The following is a 21,889-nucleotide window of genomic DNA, read 5'->3' on the forward strand; positions in this document are numbered from 1 at the left end:
TCATTGACTTTTTTTTTTTTTTTGTCTTTTTATTAATTTTATTTGATATTTTACAAGTAATATCACAGTTTTATCTATGATTTTAACAGTTAGGTGCTCATATAACAGAGTAATTCTATTTAGTATTGTCAGTAGAGTGTACAAACTTCTTTAAGTTTATAAAACATAAAGAAGTATAATGCATAAATAAGTCGAAGTCGATTTCCCTTTATATTATTTGTCCAGCTACTTTAAGTCTGGAATTTAAAAAGAAAGAGTAAATGACACTGACTATACCTTTTTATTTCGATGGTTGTTGTATTATTGTAAAAAAAAATGTTTGATGATGCGAGATTACAGCATATACATGCATAAAAGGAGAATTAAATTCCATGGTGAATATTTGCTACCAAAACTTCATTATACAAGACAAAGAACCTATGAAATGATGCCATATATTGTTAAAATAAGAGTATGGACGCATTTTAAGTTGCAAAAAAAAAAAAAAGGCAATTTTGATTTTTAATGTTTTCAGAACGAATTCTAACGTTAAAGCAAATATCATCCATTTCTGATTAATGTACACATAAGTTTCTAAAAAATAAGAATTGGGTATTTCTAATATGATGGATGCTGAAGCTTTTGATAAGTTCTTAATTACTAATCTCCATCAAACGAAGCTAAAATCCGTATAAAGTATGTAATTAATATGAATAATCCTATATTGAGTGAAGTCATTAAAGTTGTTTACCACACATATCAGGATAATTGACAAAAATTATAACAATAGTGTGAGTTCAAATAATGTGCATGGTAAATGTGATGGTATGGCTTAAAGAAGAGCAAAGAGAAAGAAGAAAAGAAAGAGAACAAAAGGACGTATAGTTTGAGACTTGTTTATTCAATGTAAAAAAGAATGATATAAAGACTATTTCGTGTCTACATAACTACTTGTATTTGTACTAATGAATCCTGAATCAAAGAAATAAAAATAACCGTCAAAGAATATGAGTCATGAAACAGGGTTAGTATTCGGATATACGTCTTGTTGATTCAAGAGACTGATGTATGGATTATCTATTGGGTGTTATAATGATCTGATCAAGTTTTAAATAAAAGATTTATTGTTTAATCTGAGTATATGTTCCTGATATCTTTTATGTTTTATTTTATTGGATCAAAGACGACCTGAATCCTTTGTCAAGGTTATAAAAATAAATATGTAGAAATGATACAATGTCTTATAATTGATATATCTAGACGATTGGATGTCAATAAGTTTTATATTATTTACAAGATGTTAAATTCAGAGTTTCATTCCATATTCAGGCTTATAATTTATCCTGTATTATGTAATTCATCTTTTATAATATTACTTATGTTTATATCCAGAGCTTGTTTTATAACAAAGATAATGAATAATAATAAAATATAAATATAACAAATTGTATCTGATAATAAAATTATAGAAGGAGAATGATGATTCAATTATTATAGATATATACATGTCTTTTATATATATTTTACTGTTATAGCTAATATGTGTACTCCGAGTGAAATCATTTATTACGTGTACTTGCATTATTCTTGATTTACTCCAGTTTAACTTAATATTCAGCCGAAGAAGATCTATTTTTAGATGTAGGAATTTTATTACTTGTTGTTGATAAGGTAGAGATAAAAAAAGAAGACAGAATAAATATGTGAAAACTTTGTATAAACTTTTATTATAAATTGAATAGGATAAAATTAATAAAAAAAAAAAAAAAAAAAAAAAAAAAAAAAAAAAAAAAAAAAAAAAAAAAAAAACTTGAATATCTAAAAAATGAGTGCAAAATGGATATTTATTTGTATCTTGTGGAGAACGGATTACTTCACGACAGGAACAGAATGAAAGAAGAATATTTCCCATAAAATCATTAAAGTTATGTTGTTTGAACTTTTTAGTCTTTGCCCTGATTGTGAATTAACCTCAGTTAACTCACTCTAATAAATATTAAATTATTTGTGCTCTATCTAGCCAGTTATTTTTCTTGAAATCGAATCATGAATGATATGGGGAAGATACTTTTTGATATAGATTTCTTGTATTATATATCCATTCCTCAATGTACTGCTTGAATGAATGATATTATATTGTATAGTGTTTAGATAGTACATGATTATATTTATAAATTAGTATATTAGATAGTAATCTCGATATATAACTAATAGGTACAATCTATAATTTATATATCTTTATCATTAATAACACTTTACATTATGTTTGGCTTATCATTATTTTGTAACGTTAGTATTTATTATAATATTATTTTTCTCATCACAAGAATGTCTTATAAACTGAAATCAAATAATATTGTATGCATAAAGTGTACAACTAATAACTATAATATCACTCGGTCCTTCATGGCTTTGATCTGTATATTATATTACGTAATACATCATTATATACACAACAATATGGTACTATCATTATCATTCTCTAGAATTTTATTACGTAACAATATTCAATATTATAGATGTATATATAATATGTATGACTTGTATAAATAATTATGTAATTGTACATAACAGTCATAATCCTATTGAATTCTTATTATTATATAATATGCTGCTTAAAATTATTTTTTTTCATACTCAAATACTCTAACAATGACTATTATTAAAACTGAATGTAGAATGAAGATATCATGTATGCTGCAAAGCACAACATACTAGTTTTATTTGAATAACATCTTTATTCTGTAAATAAATGATTGATGGTTTATTCCTATTAATTTAGTTGTATAGACGACTACATTCATAACGAATAGAAATTAATTCACCTCCCAAAATGTCACAATAACAAATTTGTTTACTTAACGTAGTCAATAAACTTATTATCAAAAGAGAAACCTCCTTTTTTTTAACATAGATGAAAGGAAAATCAAAATATATAATAATAAAATTTTACGCCTAAAGGATGATGTCACACCCTAGCTCGTGACGTCATCAATTTTTTGTGAAATGTGTATATGATTTTTTTATTGATTTCCTTTTACGGAAATAGCCTTCTTGGCTCAGTTGGCAGAGCGTCTGCCTAGTAAGCAGAAGGTCGCCAGTTCGATTCTGGCAGAAGGCATTTTTTATAATTTTTTGGTAATTTTGAAAAACTTATCAAATGGAAGTAGTAGTGTTGTCATCGTCGTTGTCATTATTATTATTATTTGTTTGTTATTTATTTAAACAAATATAATATTAAAGTATAAGTTTTATCAATGGGTAGAAGAGAAAAGGATGATGATTATTGATAATATCTTTAGATCTTCAAGTAAATTTAGTTAACGTTAAATAAAGTTCTATGTATCTGCCATTATGTTAAAATGTGGTAACAGTAGCAGTAATAAGATGAATTATAAAAAAGGATATTTTTTCATGATTTCTCTCTTAAGAGTTTAAAAAAAAAAGTGTTGTCTATTCTTTGCTACATAGAATAAAATTTATTCCAATAATATATATAAAAGAAACAGAGGTTATATACGTGGGATACTTTTAGTATTGTCGAGGGAAAAAAAAAAACAATATATTCGTAATAATAGGATTTACATACTTATGCTACAATGTCTAAAGAAATACAGCAAAACAAATATATAAACAATTATATTTGATGAAGTAAATAGTTTCTGAATTTAACAGTTTGTTTAATAAGAAGTTAAATCTGATGATTGATTTTTTCTATCAATGGTAAATATCGTATTCATTGGATAATAGTAAAGCAATATACGCTAATAATGGAATATAAACCCCCTCCCCGAAATATGTATTCAGAAGCTGTATTCTTGTACATTAGAAGTTCCTATAATATGATATAGTGTTTATAATTAACTACAAGGTATATGTGTATGTGGAAATACATAAAGTTATTATTGGTTTGTTAAATCTTTAAATACTATCATTTCTATTAAATGTATACATGTATTTTTTTTTTCAATCATTATATAGAAACTCGATGTTAAAATATTTTATTAATAAATCTCTTTATGCAAGGCACATATGGTTAAGAACATTACAAACTTATAATAAATGCTACTGCTACTTTAGGAAGAGCTTACATTATTGTAGTACAATTTAGGGTATCATTAAATGTAAATTATGCTTCTTTTGTTTTTTTTTTTTTTTTTTTTTTTTTTTTTTTTTTTTGTTTTTTCTTAACTTATTTACGTGAAGAACCTTCACCATTAACATTAGTTTCTAAACTAGAAGGTAAAGGACCACCACGTAAAAGGTAAATCATTTCTTCAAGACGTAAACGACCCGATTGTCCTATTGAACCCTCGCCAAAAACACCATCCGCGATTTGCTATAGTTATATTACGTTAGTAAACTTTTTTAATATGCTATAATAATCAGTATATTACCTGCTTCTTATTTTGTAGTTCTAAAATACGATCCTCTACAGTGTTGTTGATAAAAATTCTATGGACATCAACTGCTTTTGTTTGTCCAATACGATGAACACGATCAATGGCTTGATTTTCAAGTGCAGGATTCCACCACACATCCATTAAGATAACTCGATTAGCACATGTTAAATTTAAGCCCAAAGAACCGCACTTGGTTGAGACCAGCAAAACCTTGTATTGAGGGTCCTCAAAAAATTTATTCACTGTTTCTGCACGATGTTTAATATCCATAGAACCATCATATCTTAAATATTTATGACCACGGTCTTTTAAAGGTTTATCTAATAAATCAAGCTGCAAATAATATTAATATACAAAACAAAATATAAGCACATACACACACACACACACACATATATATATATATATATGTTATACGTACAAACGCGGTAAATTGAGAAAATATAATTGTCTTATCTTCTCCATTCGTATTAGTAGCAGTTTGATCCAAGATCTGTAGCATTTTATCGATTTTGGCACTAGAAATAAACTCTTTTACTTTTGCTTCAGCTTTTTTTTCTTCAGCTTCTTCATCCAAATCATCTTCAGCTTCTTTTAAAAGATGTGGGGCATGAACCTTTACAAAGACCTCTACTGGAATAGCGCTTTGCTTATTCATTTCACCACGACAATGTGGACAACGCTTATCTACATCAACTTCTACGGTCAAAAAATTATCAAGACATTCTCTACAAAGGATATGACCACATCCTTTAAGAATCATTGCGTTTTCAGCGGTATCCATACAAATAGGACATTCTACACTATTGATAGGATTATCTGGTCTCAACAAACGTTCTACAACTTCTGGTTTCATTTTCTTTGCGACTTGAATTTGTGTATCTTCATTTACTGCAATGCCAGGATCTCCTTCAGTTAGTGTTAAACTGGGATGCAAACACGCTTGTCGAAGTCTTAACAATAACACCAAGACGGAGGAGTAATTTTTCATAACAGTTCCTGATTGAATATATCTATTCAAACGCGCTTGAGCTCGTTTATCAACAAAGTCATAATGTATACGTTCATCAGGCGAGAAATCAATATGTGTCATGTGGATATTACGTGCTGGCAAGTCCAAAATAGGTCGACCATCAACCATAGCCTTCTTAGAACGACGAAGAGCGATTGCTTTCATGAGGACAGAGGTTACTTTAATTGCCTTATGATGATTACCAGACTTCATTGGCTTAAGAATTGTGTCACGGAACTCTTCCCATTCACAGAAGGGTCTTATACGAAGAAACTTAATCAATGAATAAAGCTCTTCAATTTTATTTTGTATAGGATTAGCTGTCATACACCAACGGTAAGTTGCTTCAACTTGGCAACTAAATTGTGATAAGAAAAAAAAAGTTAATCTAATAAATCAATAACAATACTAATAATAAAAGAAGTATTACCATCCACGAGCAGAGAGTGTATTTCTATTTTTAATCGTATGTGCTTCATCTAGTATAATTCTATGAAACTTTACTTTAGAAATGGGACCTTTGCAATTCTCATGGAAATTGGTGGCAGTAACAGCATACGAAGATATAATGACTAAAAAATAAGAAGAAGAAAAAAAAATAAGTAAAACTTTGAAAGTCAATATATATATATATATATATAAATACCATCATATTGAGCAAAATCGTATGGATTGTTTGTTCTATTAGCACCATGAAATACTAATACTTTTAGTTTAGGGTTAGTTTTTTGTTCAATCTCTCTACGCCATTGATCCATTAAGGAAACGGGGCATACAATTAAAGTAGCTTTTACAAGTAGCTCGCCTTCAACTACAGTGATCCTTTTGCTACCAATCTTAGAAGCAGGAACTACAGTAGGGTTAGGGCAAGGCCTTTCAACTATGGTTGCTAAGGCTTGAATTGTCTAATAAATTTAAATTTGTTAAATTTTAACTTGTACTGATAAAATTATATGTATACTTTACCTTTCCAAGACCCATATCATCAGCTAAAATACCACCTTTATTACTTGAATTTTCCATTTTAATCATCCATTGAAGCCCAATTTTTTGATGTTCCATTAAGTTAATAGAAAGACCATTAGGTGTTCCTGCTCTGTCTTGTGGTGGTGGATCATCATCACTAATGTTCTCCAATAACTCACGTAGTTCTTTTTCAATCTCTTCAGGAGGAACATAAATGTTTTTGCGGTTTTGTATCGAATAATATTGACTAGCGATGGAAGCCATATGTGTTGATTGAATATCCAAAGGAAATGGTATATTGTTATTAGTCGTCATTCTAAAGTGACCACGACTGTTGTTAAATTCTCTAGTGGTCCAAGGCACATGACTTAAATAATCGACTAAACGTGCATCTTCTTCTTCATCATCGTTATTATCTTCATCACTATCATAAATCAAGTTACTATGATGAAGATCAGAATATGTTAAACGAATAGGAAGAGCGTCGTCATCTTTTGTTAAGTCAATTAAATCAACATCATCAGGAATTTCAATAGGCTCTTTGCCCTTTAATGTTTTTTGTCGTTTGTTTATACTTTCTTCTCTAGTAGATTCAAGTCCTCTTTTAGAAGAAGGACCAGCTACAGTTTCTGGGCGCGGCATGATAGATTGTGAGAAAGCTGAAGGGGAGCTGATTTGAGAAGTAATAACGGATGAAGATGTTTCAGAAGAAGAAGAGCTTAAATCAAAAGCATACTGACTTTGAAGCTGCTGTGCAATTTCAGCATTTCTCTGGTTTTCTCTTTCAAGTCTTTCTACAAGGCTTCTTTGAGCTTTGATTTCGTCAATGTTAATACCTAACTGAGAAAGTTCTTCAGGATTTTCGAGACCAGCTTCAATAAAAAAGGCAAAGGTATCATCGTCTAATACTATGCTATTTTCAATGCTTGAGCCAGGTAATGTACGATTAGTAGAATCATTTCCTCTGTTGTCAGTATCATTGATAAAGTTATACTCTTCTTCAGTTAAATCAAGTAACATACTCGATTCACTCTGAGGGCTAATGATTAAGGTATTAACTTCATCTGATTGTACATTGACTGAAGATTGATCTGATAAGTCAATCAAATCCACATCATTATTAAGATTTACAGTTTCATGATCAGAAATGGTCATTTTAATTTAAATTATGCTATTTGTTATGGTCTTTTCTATTTGATAAGAAAAAAAAAACAATAAGATAAATAAAAGAAAAAGGAGTAACCTATTTGTTTTGTTTTGCCTTTTTTTTTTTAAGGACTAAAGAAAATAAATAAATAAAATTCCACAGTTGATAAGGAAAAAAAAAATCTTAGTGGATCAATTTTAAAACGTTTTTTTTTTTTTTTTTTTTTTTTTTTTTTTTTTTTTTTAAAAAAAAAAAAAACAATTATAATATTTATTTTATCAGGCACATAATACTTCTTTATACAGAAACAATCTTTTCAAAACAAGGAATCTTTTATTCTATTTTTGTTATCATGAGTTGTTTATAACAATAAATTTAAGTAATCATTACTTGACCACTAAGGTATGCATTAAATCTTAAATCCAAGCTCAATTAAAGAAGCATATGATACTTACTTTACTTCCTTAACCTTTATACTATGTTGTTGATCATCTTCAATAGCAGATATACCCATTTGTCTTTTATTTTTTAAGGAGTAAAATTAAATAAATAAATGTACAAATAACAACTTTTTTATTTATTATTTGTTTGTATACCTTATTCTGAAATATTTATCACTTTATCCTCTATTAGCTACACAAACTATAGGGTCCCTTACTTGAATATCTTTTGGAATCCAAAAAGCTGACATACTATGTGTAGAAATTATTTCGTTTTTTGCTACTGAGGTCTTTCCTAAATTGAATAGTTACTTTGCTTATGCTTTCCAAATCGTTCTTCAAGTGATTGACTAGGGATCTTTATTAAAGATGCATGGAGTGCATAAATTAACTGAGCTGCAGGTGTAGCAAAATATACTTCCTTATTTGCTTCATAAGCTTGCATAACTGTATATATAAATATATAAATATTGATGTATATGAATATTCATATTTGTTTTATTATAATCAAAAGAATATTTTTTTTCTTACCAGGAAGCCATTTAGTCCAATTGGAATAGTAAGAACGGATTAGTGTTTTTTTTTGATCTTGAACAGTTTGAAGGGCATCTTGACTAACTATAATAATCGAAAGGCCTGTTGAAGAGCCAAGACCCTTTTGTGAACCTGTAATAACAACGTCCAGGTTCCATTTCACCATTTCACTGAGGGACTTAATATCAAATAAGACACCTGTGCTAAATGCTGCTAATTATATTAATTAGTGTATAAAGCTTGTACTTATTGTTATTATTATAATAATAATGTATTACATACGATGTGTCCACATGAGTAACAGCAACAGATTTATAACTTGTTTTAGTTAGAGCTTCTTTAATAACGTCTTGAGAACGATAAGAACCAATATTTATTGTCAATAAAGTTATATTTGCGCCATAAATCCTAAGACTATATGAGCATATTAAATATACTTCAGAATAACAATAGTAGTAATATATATATATCAATGGGCAAAATGGACAGCAAAATATTCTGTAGTTAGAATAAGCACTTCAACTAAGTTCACCATCATATCCCAACCAAGACTGCTTGAACCGGAAACGATAAATGGTTGTCCAGTTTCAGTCAAATGTAGTTTACGTGTCATAGTAATTGTTTCACCAAATACAGAAGCAAATTCAAAAGACATGTGATATATAGAAGGTGTAGACATGGCAAACAGAACATCGTCATGACATTTTACAGGACCTGACACTATATATAGCTTACGCTCATCCTTTGTCATTTTATAAAAGACCTAGGACAATGATGATCCAGCTATACTATAAAATATATACAAATATAAACAAACAAAAAGCTATTCAATAGAGCAAATACGTGTGTCATTTGATATATAGCGTACATACCTTATCATTCTAGAGGGATAGACCTTCCTTATCTTAAAATATGTATCAAAGGTTTATTTTAATATACAAACTTTAAGTTTGAAATATGTCTTCCTTTTACATATACATATATACTTCCAAATAAAAATTAATTTGTATACAGGTTTACAGCAAGCGATTTTGAGTAATCAAAATAATCATAAATGGATATGCTTTATCAATATACAATAGACATAAGTATTTCATTTAGGAGAGCTATCATGCTATTTCCTAACTTATAAAGTAGCCTACTTATCAGCTTATAATTACAATTGATAATATGTTAAGCAATTTATGCAATTGAATTCCATGTTTATCATAGTAGATTGTATAGTCTTTCAATAATAAGGATTATTAGAGAGAGAGAGAGAGAGAGAGAAAATAACTATTATATTATTACACCATTCTTCTTCGTATGTTTTATAGAATTTATAGTGAGTAATCTTTTTCTAGCTACCTTTTCTTAAACAAACTATCTGTACAAGGAATACTAACATCACATGGTATAAAACATTATACCAAATAACAAAAAATAAACTAAAATAAACAGAACAAAAAACAATAACTTCCCATAACATAAATGTCATATATCACATTTCCAATAAACACAGCCTTACATAAAAATACTTTTTTTTTTTTTTTTTTTTGAAAAATATTTTTTTTATTAATATTTACTCATTAAACAGTGAAGTTCTTTAGATGAAACCAATCTAAAAAAAAATAATATAATTTTAATATCAAAATACACTTTTAAACTATATTATTTTTTCTATTTACCTTGTTGGCAACGTCCAAAGCATCAACATCAGCAGTCAAACGAACGAAGGCCTTCTTGTAACCATCGGGTCTATTAGAAAAAAAAAAAAGACAAAATAATTAATATGTGTATATAAAAAAAAGTAACTATCTTATATTAAAATATACCTAATGAGAGTGTTAACAGAGGCGGCTTCAACATCATAGAGACGCTTAACAGCATCCTTGATTTGGTTCTTGTTAGCCTTAACATCAACAATGAAGGTCAAAGTGTTGTGATCCTCAATCTTCTTCATGGCAGTTTCAGTGTTAAGAGGTTGACGGATGACACGATATTGATCCATACGAGGAGCATGGGCAACAGACTTACGAGGATACTTGGGAGCGCTCTTCAAAGACAAAGTCTTGGGGCGGTGGAAGTGGGTAGTAGTACGAATCTTACGGACAGCCTTACCGTGGACACCCTTGAGGGCGGCCTTCTTGGCAGCGAGAGCCTTGTTCTGAGAAGCTAATTACAAGAAAAAGAATAATCTAGTATTAATATTATTTCTCGTCTTTTTTTTTTTTTTTGAATAGTCGAAATAAAACATCAATCACAATCATCAAAAAGAATCGACCATTTCTCTTTCTCTCCTTCTTTTTTTTTTATTCCCAATCTTTTTTTTTTTTTTAATCGAGTATATCAATCTAGGTTAATTATCCATCCATTTCATTTTCGTTAAAGCAAGAGGTCGTCTTGATCGATATTTTCATTTGATGCTTACTGATTGATGTTTTTTATCGACATCTTTTTTATATATTTCCTTATTGATATTTACCAGCCATTGTAATTGTTCAGAAGGAAAAAGAGACCGTATACAGCTTTGCCAGATTTTGCTCACTGTAAGTATGATTTCAGTCGGACTCAATAGTGATTACATAATTGGGGAAATGTTTGACCGAACAAGCTTTAAAAAAAATTCGGACCGGACATATTTATTTTATAATAATAGCATTTATTTTTTTATTATGTAAAAATATAAAATATTATATACAATTATACATATTTATAGATATTAATTTGATATGTCAACTAATTCATGCTTTAATCTAGCCAAATTCATCAAGTTATCAAATTCACCCGAATTACGACACATCTTATAGAAGGAAGATTCAGGATTATTAATTAATGTTAAAGGGCTATCAAATTCTATAACTTTTCCTTGATCTAATACCAAAATACGATCATACTCAATAACAGTATGTAAACGATGAGCAATACATAAAATAGTAGAGTCTGCAAACTCAGTAGAAATTGTTTTTTGAATTGCTTTATCAGTTTCAAAATCAACACTTGCAGTAGCTTCATCCATGAGTACGATACGACTGCGTTTCAAAAGAGCACGAGCAAGACATAGTAATTGTCTTTGGCCTTGAGAAAAGTTTTTACCTCCTTCCGTAACAGGCGTATCCAAATCCTTGAAGACATTAGCATTCACTTCATTTAATGTTGATTCAGAATCAGCAGTCGCGCTAGTGACTGAACGTTCATCTCCTTCTTTAGGTAATAAATGAACACGACGTAAAGCTGCAAAGATATTTTCATCTGTAAATTGGTCAAAAGGATCCATGTTAGAACGAAGTGAACCAGAGAATAGAGTAGGGTCTTGAGGAATAATGGTCAAATTAGATCTTAGATCTTCTGTACCAAGATCTCTAATATCAATTCCATCAATAACAATAGCTCCCTTAGATGCTTCAACAAATCTAAAGAAAGATAAAGCAAGCGTTGATTTACCGCTACCTGTCCTACCAACTATACCAACTTTTTCTTGAGGCCTGACAGAAAATGAAATCCCCTTCAAGACAGGATCAAGATCAGCAGCATATCTGATTTCCAGATCTGTGACTTCAATTTTGCCACTTGTAGGCCATTCAGCAGGAGCTCTTATTTGGGTAATAGCAGGTGCTTCTTGATTCATTTCCATAAATTCGACAACACGCTCTACTGCGTTAAAGCTCATTTCTAAACTAGTATAACGACGAATACCCCAAAACATCTAACAAAAAATAAAATATTAATATCTTTTATTTATTTTATTTACAAATTTTCTCTCTCTCTCTCTCTCTCTCTCTCTCTTTTTTTTTTTTTTTTTTTTTTTTTTTTTTTTTTTTTTTTTTTTTTAAATACCTGATCTGTAAATAACAAGACGAAACTAAGGCAGAAACCAGCAAGAGCAGAATCTAGTCTATCGATATTAAGTAAGATAATGGCACCAGTGAATGAGTTGATAACGGCACCTGTAAAAGCGTATCTAACACTAACCCAGCGATTTACTAACCATGTAAAGTAATAAGGACGGGCATTATCATCAATGTATTTCAACATCTGTTGCAAAAATTGACGCGTAGCACCAAAGGCACGAATTGTAGATACACCAATAATTGTTTCGGTAAAATGACTAAACAAAGGTGAACGACTGACAGAATCCATACGTTTCAATTCACGAGAAGTAGAAACAAACATGATACCCAGCCAAATATTAATAACAACAATGATTAGCATAGGAAATATAAAAACAGGTAGGACAGCAGAAACAGTTAACATACTTGAGAAAACAATTATCCATTGGATAATGAAGTTCAATACATCATTAGGAATGCTTGAATCAATAGTCTCAAAATCTTTAGAGAATCGATTCAAGATACGACCGATAGGTGTAGTGTCAAAGAAACGAAGAGGAGCTCGGAAGACACGATGCAAGAGTTCGGCATAAAGTAATTTATTAGCTCGAAGAACACCCCAATAAAGAACGGCAAAACGAGCAGCACCAACAACAATATTAGTCATCGTGATTAAGCAATAAACTCCCATGTAAAAGTTTAGAGAATCATCCTTTGAATCTTTTATACTCATTTCAAGGTCATTTGAGTTATTGATGACTGACAAAGATCGATAGGCGTACACAGGTTTAGATTGTGAAATCATGCTTTGTTGTTGAAGGGTAAAGTCACCATCAATAGCATTGCTTTCAGTTTCATAAGACTGAGACCATTTCTTGATCCACCAACTTTCTGTTATATCCAAAACACGAGAGCCCATAATCAAAATAACCATAAAAGCCCAGAAAAAGGGACTGCCTACCATGTTAATGTACATTTTATAAAGTCTCAGCTTGACCATACCAAAGGCACGAGTCTCTTCTTCAACAAGTACACGTGGTTTCTTTTGATTAACATCATTATCATCTGTAGCAGGTAATGTGTTCTCAATTGCCTCTTCTTCAGCTGAAATTTCTTCGACAATTTCCTCTTCTTCACTTTCAAAAATAGAGGCAAGTTTACCAGATTGACGTAATTCACTTGGTGTACCTATAACATCTACAGAGCCATTATCAATATGTACAATATAACCACAACCCTTGGCACAAAGTTTAACATGATGAGTAATCAAAATACGTGTACGGGTTTTCATTAAGGGCCCTAATAAGCATTTCTCATATAGATGCTTAGCCGTGTGGGCTTGTATATGATGTTAGTACCGAATGATAATTATAAAAAAGAAAAAAAAAGAAAAAAAAAAAGAAAAAAAAAGAAAAAATACGACAAAAAAATAAAATAAATATTCATACCATCAACAGCACTTAATACATCATCCATCAACACATTTTGGGCGCGAGAATATACAGCTCTAGCTAAAGACACACGTGCCTTTTGACCACCCGAAAGTGTAATACCTTTTTCACCAATTTCAGTTTGATCACCATCCTCTAAAATTTTAAGATCTTTATCTAAAGCACAAGCATATAATGTTTCACGATATCTTGATTCAATATAAGGCAAACCAAACAAAATATTATCACGAATAGAGGCATTCTGTAGCCATGAAGTCTGTGAGACAAAGGCTAGTGCATAAGGTAATAACCAATCTTTCGGATCAATATCTTTAGATAATAAAGCAAAATCATCAGAGACAGTATCAGCCACAGCTTGACGAGGACAATGGGTTCTACCTTCAAGGACAATGGCCTCTCCTAGTAAACTTAGCATCATTAAAGTTTTTCCTGAACCTGTAGATCCACTAATTAGACTAAGTTCATTATTTGGAAATGTAAAGTTTAAATCTTTCAAAATAAATTGGCCATTATTGGAACCATCTGCTGTTACATCCCGATTTTCATTATCAGTATATGCTTGCTGACTCCAGCCAACAGTTGCATGCTCAAAGCCAATAGTAATAGCGTTAGCATTGCTATTATCAAGATGGTTTTCTTCATATTGATTTGTGACAGGTTCAACTTCGTCTTCATTCAAGTAAGCATCAATTCGTCTAATACTAATAAGAGCTTGTAGCCATTCAATAAAAACTTCTGGTAAGATATTCAAAGCAAATCTTAACTCATTAAAGACAGTGATAGCAGTAAAAGCAATAGGTGCTGTTAATTGTTGACCTTCTAATTTTGTAAACGACCAAAATGAAACCAAAGTGACCAGAATGGGAGATCCCTGCCACAAAAAGGTAAACAAAACATCTGATAAATAGGTGATACCCAAATGATGAAGTTCAACTTCTCTTGCTTCCATAATACGTTTTTCCCAATTTGTTTCCCAAGCAAAAAATTTAATTTGTCGAATGCCTTGAAGGACTTCATTCATAAGGGAAACACGCTTATCACGCGATTCCATTAGTTTGTCTTGAGTTTTAGCAAAGATTTTAGCATTATAATGGTTTATAGGCAAGACGACGATCATTGCCAAAAGGCCCAGAAAACATGATTTACCCAACAGTTTGTATAAAAAATAAATACCAACCACTAACTCAACAGGAGCGGATATAACGGAGAACCACCATACACTAAATTCTGAGATACGGTTGGAGTCTGTACTCATCAAGTTGACAATCATACCAGTAGACGAACTTGCATCTTCTTTTGGTTTAACTTCACTTGAATTTTCCTTATTATCCTCGTTATTTTTCATATTTTCATCATCATCAAATTTGGGTGAAGCCACAGCCAAGTCACGACGACGTAAAGTTTTGCGATAAATTTCGATATTTAACATTGCTTTAATACGTACTTGAACAGAAGAAGAAGCTATTATTATAGAATAATGATGAGATAACTTATTGGATACTAAATAATTTTACGTTTTTTTTTTTTTACCATAATACCATAGTTGACCAGTAAGGATACCTAAAATAAAAATAGAAGCACCTAAGCTAATAACAGTAACAAAACCTTTTTCAATGAGTCCTCTATCTTGACCATGATTTATACTTTGAATCAACAATAAAAGCTGATTAACGAAATAAGCGGGCACATAATATAAACAAGAAGTAATAAAAGCTAGAATAACTTGAATGATAATAGCTTTCTTATTTGCTCTATAAATACGTTTAAGTAAGCTATTTCCTCGCGAAGAACCAAAGATGTAATAAAGGTTATAACCTCTGAAAAGAGGAGGTAAAATAGGCAAATCTTCTTCTGTCAACTTTTTGTTTTTATAAGCAGTTTTAATTAAAGGGGTAGCCCATTGAAAATAAAGAATCGAAAAAATAGAGGCTACATTAATGTTTGCTACTTGTTTACCATGCTCATCTACGAATGGTTGACCACGTTGTGCTGTAGCGGTTGTGTAAACAAGATCTGTACTTAAAAAGAAAGTTAAAGTATAAGGTAGCATATGAAGCCAGCTATCAGTAGGATTTAAAGTATAGGCTTCATACAAGTCATAGACCGAAATGCACCACGCAGAGGTATATAAGATACATAAATGAACGTTCAGAATCCATCCCCATTTGTTAGGAAATTTGTAGCGATGAGAAACAAGCACCAGCACAAAAGTATACAGCCAGGTAATAAGCTGAATGCATGCAGAAACAGTTGTTAACCAATTCTCGGGATGTTGAACAATAACATTATCATAAAGACTCAAAGCAGATAAAATTAATAGAATAGAAGTACTGAATGTAGTTCTTGTTAGTCGATTTGTGTCGTTTGATATTAGAACAGTTAAATCGCGATCTTGATCGAAACGAAGTGGTGCAGGATCCTTTTTTTGTGTCTTGTGTAGATGAACACGCTGAAGTGACAGTACAAATGCGCTTGTACATGATATAAGTGCTAAAGCACTAGATAGACATGTACGTATTAATATACTATCTGTCATTATTTTGATAGTATAAGATTAAAAAAAAAAAGAAAGGCTTTTTTTTTATTTGATTTTTCATAATTACTGCGGCTAAAGTTTTTCCTTTTTTTAATTTAATGCTGCGCCATTATGCCAGTAAAATAACAAACAATTGTGCATTTCAAAAATTATGAGCAAAAACAAAGTTTTCTAATAGTTAAAGTAATCACATTATGCTAAAGGGTTAAATAGCTCTGTCTTTTTTTTTTTTTTTTTTTTTTTTTTTTTTTTTCAGATAAATAATATAGTCTTATATATTTATTCAGCTTTATATTATAAGCGGCTTCTTTAATTTGGTTAGCTGTCATAATATTATCTTCCTTGAGTATTTTGATAAATGATTACAAACATATTCTTTAACTCAAAAAACGATTATAGACTTGATTTTTTTATTAATTTAACTGTATCAAGAAATTAAAGCTGATAATCATAGTGATTCTCTAGATACTACAGTAGCTTTTGCTTTAAATATACATATTTTATAAGACCCAGGGAAATTGAACAGCCGATCCATTATATAATATAACTTTTTTAGTCAGAATAGGTTATTTAAGAAAATTGTTAGTATCGAAGTACATGAATTAACAAAGTTATATCATTAAAGACAATAAATACGTTTTCTTTCACACATTTAATCAAATCTTTGATGCCGAGTTTATATCCTTTATGTTAACATTGAAAAGTTTGTTAGCTCTAAATAGACAACATGCTTTACAAGCTGCAACTATTTTAGCATATTTACAATTAATTAACTAAATGAATAAATGAACGGCCCTACTTATTTTTATTCTATCTAATATATTCTTTAATTATTCAACCACATTACCAGGTATTGATAAGTTATAGTCACCAGACAAAATAAGTACTTTATTACAAAAGAAATAGCAAGTAATTGGTCAATTTTTTTATTTTTTTTTATTTTATTTATTTTTTTACAAGTCTTATTTCTAGTATCCAATCTTCTATTACTCCAAAAAAAAAAAAAAACGAGGTGTATAAACAATTATTTTATACTTACTATTACCTGCTTTCTGTCGATATACTGTTGAATAATTACAAAACTACAACTAATAGGCCATCTATACACTATATGTATGTATGTGTATTATATTTCCAACTATGCCAGCGCTTAATCTTATCAATCATTATATAAGATTTTCTCCTCTTTTTTTATTTTTTTTTCTTTTTTTGTACTTGATCTGCGCAAGTTTAATTCTTAATAAAAAAAATTTTATTTTACTGAAAATTTAAAACCTACTCATATATTCTTATATTTGTATGAAAAACAATTCAAATACTAATATTTCTATTGTTACTTGATAGTTTTTATGGTTGTAAATACATTTACCATGGATATAAATTGTGCAGTTTAGTGCCAACTCTTTTATATATTACCCAATAATTTTTAAATGGAGAATTCCTTAAGAAAACGCTTTATCTGCTGCTGTGTTTTAAAGAAATAATAATATTAATATTGAATTGGTGTTAAACACAAATTTCATCATTGTCATTAAACCCGTGACTAACTAAAATCTAATATCATTTAATCAAGTGCCACTTAAAAAATATACATACACACACACACATATAAATGTATGTCTATATATAAATGCTATTGAAATCAAATTGTTGTAAAACTTTTCTTTTTCCGATTACATTTTAAGGAAAAAAAAAAAAAAGGAAAAGAAAAAGAAAAAGAAAGAATGCATACTAGTCTTGAAAATAACAGGACAACAGAGACAACTTCTTTATTGTATAATCGTCAATCGTCTTTACAAAACAGAAGGCACTACACAGAAAGCCCTTTAACAATACCTTTACCTTCTCCTTATCGAGAAGGTGAACAGCAAATTGCAACACATCCTACTACAACACCAACCAATAGCAGTCGCTTTAAATGGTTCAATAAACGTTCAGGATCTTATGATGAAGATAGACTAGGATTAGTTAGGGAAAACACTGGTATTCGAGTTTGGAGTGAGTCTTATTCTAGTATAGGTAATAAATATATATATATATAAACTATCATTTAGATTTTACATATGTAATTGATTCTTTATATCATAGATTGGATTCATGATAGAATTAAAGAGGGTGTTAGAAAAAGAAAATTACAAGAAGTATCCGGTTTAAGAGGACGATTGTTAAAAACAAATGATGCATTGCAGGCATGGCTTTTAGTCATTCTTGTAGGTACTGTTGTAGCTGCTATTGCCTGGTTTATAGACGTAGTTCAAGAATGGATGTCTGATCTCAAGCAAGGATATTGCACAACTAATTGGAGGTTAAATAGCAATTTTTGTTGCTGGGAAAATAATGGTACCTTGAAGCGATGTTACATAATGGATTTTGATATATAATCCTTTTTTTTTTCTCTTCTTAGAGACATGTCATGCATGGAAAACTTGGCCAGAAGTATTTGGCGTTGAAGATGAAGAATTAAGTTATTATGTAGCCATGCTTATGTATACTGTATTTGGTGTAAGTAGTATTAAAATATAATTAGTAGTAATACATTAACTTGATATATGTATACACATATATTTATGTTAGTTGTTGTTTTCATTAATTGCCGCATTAATGGTCAAATTTACAGCAGAGAAAGTTAAAACCCATCATACTGCATATAAGCCAGTACCTTTCTCGAAAACACCTTCTATCACTTCTATTCCCTGTGATACTGCATATTTGTCAAGTTGTGAGCCAGATAAAAAAGATGAAGTAATTCAATCTTCAAAGAATGAAGCAAAGGTTGCGTATTATAGTGCAGGCTCAGGGATTCCTGAAGTAAAAGTTATTCTGGGAGGCTTTGTAATCAAGGGATTCTTGGGCATAAAAACGCTCATTGTTAAGAGTATTGGCATGGTACATACATCATATTAGTTTGCTTTACTTTATTTAAGCTAACTTTGTTTATAATAATAATAATAATAGATTTTTTCAACATCAGCAGGCTTGACGGTGGGAAAAGAAGGCCCTTTTGTTCACTTGGCATGCTCAGCAGGAAACATTGCATGCCGTTTATTTCCAAAGTATAATAAAAATGAGAGTAATTTTTATTTTATTTTAGAATTGTTAATTTGTGAGATAGATCATGAACACAGATATTTAATTTTTTTTTCTTTTATAGGTAAGCGAAGAGAAATTTTATCTGCATCAGCAGCAGCAGGTGTAGCTGTTGCATTTGGTGCACCTATTGGGGGTGTACTTTTTAGCTTAGAAGAAGTTAGCTATTATTTCCCCATGAAAACTATGATTAGAAGTTATTGTTGTGCTGCTGTAGCTGCAATTGTGCTCAAGGTATATCTAACATATAGACTTCATTATTATTATTATCATTGAGTTTCTTTTTCTTTTTTCTTTTTTTTTCTGGATAAATAACAGATTACAGATCCATTTGGTACAGGAAAGATAGTTTTATATCAAGTCTCATATGATAAAGATTATCATTTATTCGAGCTGATTCCAATGATTATCTGTGGCGCGTTTGCGGTATATTCATATACTCAATAATATAATTATATTGCAAACTCATACTTTTAATTTATATATAATAGGGTTTTTTTGGTGCATTTACAACTTTTTTTAATATCAAATTTCAACATTTAAGACGTTCTACTTTTATTGGAAGGTATCCAATTATTGAAGTGTTGTGTATCATGCTTGTTACAGCTATTATTAGTTTTTGGAATCCCTTTTCAAGGTATGTTGCATTAGATCCCTATCATTTCTTATTATCAATTAAGCAGAAATGATTCATATCTTTTACAATAGAATGAGTCTTAATGAATTTGCAGCTCAATTATTTTCAGAATGCTCATCCACAAATGATAATGGTGGTCTTTGCGCGTAAGTTTCGATTATGATGTACATATCTACACTTGTATTTTTTTGATCTAAAATATCGTTGTACAGTTATACTACAGGAGAAATTCCAAGACTGCTTTATTTACTTATTACAGCACTAATTATTAAAATGGCACTTACAATCGTCACATTTGGTTGTTCTGTTCCTGGAGGTATATTCTTACCTAGCTTAATTATTGGTGCCATTACAGGAAGAATTATAGGCCTTATCATGCAATATGTAACATTATCTTATCCAAGCTTGTTTCCAGCGTGTGCTTACGATTTAGAAACACGTGGTGAATGCATCATTCCTGGAGTTTATGCCCTTGTTGGTGCTGCAGCTGGTTTAGCAGGCGTAACAAAAACTACTAGTAAAGAATATTATCATATGTTAATATTGGCTTGGCTTAACTTTTTTTTTTCTTTTTTTTCTTTTCTTTTTTTTTTTTGTAGTTTCTTTAGTAGTTATCATATATGAATTAACTTATTCTCTTACATATTCTTTGGTGAGTTATATCTATGATGATAGTTTACTGCTATAAACTGACATATCACACATTTCATCCTATATATTATTTTTAGCCAATTATGATTGCTGTCATGGTAAGTAGTTTATACATATACATATATATATATGTATTTAAATGTTTGTTTACAATACGATTAAGATAAATATTATACGTAATTTAAGGTTGCAAAATGGATTGCAGATGCCATGTTTGTGGAGGGCATATATGATTTATTGATTGACCTTAAACAATATCCTTATTTGGAAGCACGAAGAGAGTATATCCATACAATGACAATCACGAATGTGACAGAATATCTTTCCACGATTAGTGTTGATCTGCCTATCACAGTAGGCGAATTAAAGCATAAGCTTTCAGTTATTAGCACCATGGGCTATGGAGAAGATGGTGGCTTCCCTATTTTAAGTGATGGAAATATTTTAGAAGGTTACATTGCTACTAGTGAAGTAAGTCATGGATTAGAACAATTAGAGAACGCTCTAGAATCCTCTATGACAGAGACCGAAATAAATCAAGTACCTTGCTACTTTACGACATTTAATCAAGGATTAAGTTTTGATAACCCTTCAACGAATATAATTGATAACCAGGATTTGAAAACACCTATTCGTACTTTATTAGAGAATAATATAGATACATCAAGCATTAATAATTTAGAAGAAGTTGCATCAAAACAAATGACCCTAAATAACTTTTCACAATATATTGATCACGTAAGTGATTGTGAAGAGGCAGGCAATATTTGGCGTTATACTTACTTTACTATTTCTATATTAGGCTCCTCTCACTATTAATCAAAATGCTTCCATGACTTTACTTATGGATATGTTTACTAAGCTTGGTGCAAGGTATGTCTGTGTCACTCATTCAAATGGACGCTATTTAGGAATCATCCACAAGCGAAGACTCTTAGCATACTTGAAAGGATTAGATGAAGGAGATGAATAGAAAAGATGTTATCCATATCACTCTTCATAATACCTATCACATACACATTCATACATTCATACATACATACATGTACATATACATATACATATATATGTGTATATATTTATATATTTATATATTTATATTACTTTGAATAGATTAAAGCTTTTTATATTATATAACAAAAATATATGTCTTTTATCATCAATTTAAAGTGAAGCATATTGCTTGTATTTGAATTCAGTTGCCTATTTATATTAATCTTTAATTTTATTTATTTTA

General features: G+C 30.1%; 5 protein-coding genes and 1 non-coding gene across 6 annotated transcripts; 2 read left to right on the forward strand and 4 right to left on the reverse strand.

Moving 5' to 3' along the window:
- Positions 1-3,027: 3,027 nt before the first annotated feature.
- BX663DRAFT_t67 lies at positions 3,028-3,100 on the forward strand. Its single transcript has one exon. It is a non-coding gene; the product is annotated as a tRNA-Thr (tRNA).
- Positions 3,101-3,782: 682 nt separating this feature from the next.
- On the reverse strand, positions 3,783-7,515 carry BX663DRAFT_485531 (SNF2 family N-terminal domain-containing protein; the record flags this gene model as incomplete). The annotated part of the gene is made up of 7 exons (XM_051524618.1): positions 3,783-3,814; positions 4,180-4,318; positions 4,377-4,715; positions 4,804-5,752; positions 5,825-5,966; positions 6,041-6,299; positions 6,361-7,515. The coding sequence occupies 7 exons, from the start codon at positions 7,513-7,515 to the stop codon at positions 3,783-3,785; spliced, it is 3,015 nt and encodes a 1,004-aa protein (XP_051384045.1).
- A 367-nt stretch (positions 7,516-7,882) lies between these two features.
- On the reverse strand, positions 7,883-9,232 carry BX663DRAFT_560389 (pyridoxal phosphate-dependent transferase; the record flags this gene model as incomplete). The annotated part of the gene is made up of 6 exons (XM_051531889.1): positions 7,883-7,904; positions 7,963-8,025; positions 8,104-8,394; positions 8,479-8,684; positions 8,764-8,917; positions 9,028-9,232. 4 exons carry the CDS (start codon positions 9,230-9,232, stop codon positions 8,243-8,245), a joined length of 717 nt encoding a protein of 238 aa, XP_051384046.1. The 3' UTR covers positions 7,883-7,904; positions 7,963-8,025; positions 8,104-8,242.
- An 833-nt stretch (positions 9,233-10,065) lies between these two features.
- On the reverse strand, positions 10,066-11,112 carry BX663DRAFT_542347 (ribosomal protein L23/L15e core domain-containing protein; the record flags this gene model as incomplete). The annotated part of the gene is made up of 4 exons (XM_051530812.1): positions 10,946-11,112; positions 10,296-10,635; positions 10,149-10,218; positions 10,066-10,081 (listed from the first exon to the last, which is right to left on the reverse strand). Exons 1-4 carry the CDS (start codon positions 10,950-10,952, stop codon positions 10,067-10,069), a joined length of 432 nt encoding a protein of 143 aa, XP_051384047.1. The 5' UTR covers positions 10,953-11,112.
- Positions 11,113-16,306, reverse strand: BX663DRAFT_506285 (P-loop containing nucleoside triphosphate hydrolase protein). Its single transcript, XM_051527166.1, has 4 exons — positions 15,272-16,306; positions 13,739-15,202; positions 12,298-13,628; positions 11,113-12,166 (listed from the first exon to the last, which is right to left on the reverse strand). The coding sequence occupies exons 1-4, from the start codon at positions 16,275-16,277 to the stop codon at positions 11,183-11,185; spliced, it is 4,785 nt and encodes a 1,594-aa protein (XP_051384048.1). The 5' UTR covers positions 16,278-16,306; the 3' UTR covers positions 11,113-11,182.
- Positions 16,307-17,954: 1,648 nt separating this feature from the next.
- Positions 17,955-21,848, forward strand: BX663DRAFT_506288 (chloride channel). Its single transcript, XM_051527167.1, has 14 exons — positions 17,955-18,296; positions 18,366-18,617; positions 18,682-18,779; positions 18,852-19,163; positions 19,233-19,347; positions 19,429-19,598; positions 19,683-19,790; positions 19,856-20,001; positions 20,073-20,147; positions 20,214-20,518; positions 20,601-20,653; positions 20,730-20,750; positions 20,839-21,390; positions 21,455-21,848. Exons 1-14 carry the CDS (start codon positions 18,002-18,004, stop codon positions 21,623-21,625), a joined length of 2,673 nt encoding a protein of 890 aa, XP_051384049.1. The 5' UTR covers positions 17,955-18,001; the 3' UTR covers positions 21,626-21,848.
- The last annotated feature ends 41 nt before the right edge of the window (positions 21,849-21,889 follow it).

Source organism: Cokeromyces recurvatus (genome assembly GCF_025118155.1).
Source record: "Cokeromyces recurvatus strain NRRL 2243 chromosome Unknown BX663scaffold_9, whole genome shotgun sequence".
In the NCBI taxonomy this organism is placed as follows: domain Eukaryota; kingdom Fungi; phylum Mucoromycota; class Mucoromycetes; order Mucorales; family Mucoraceae; genus Cokeromyces; species Cokeromyces recurvatus.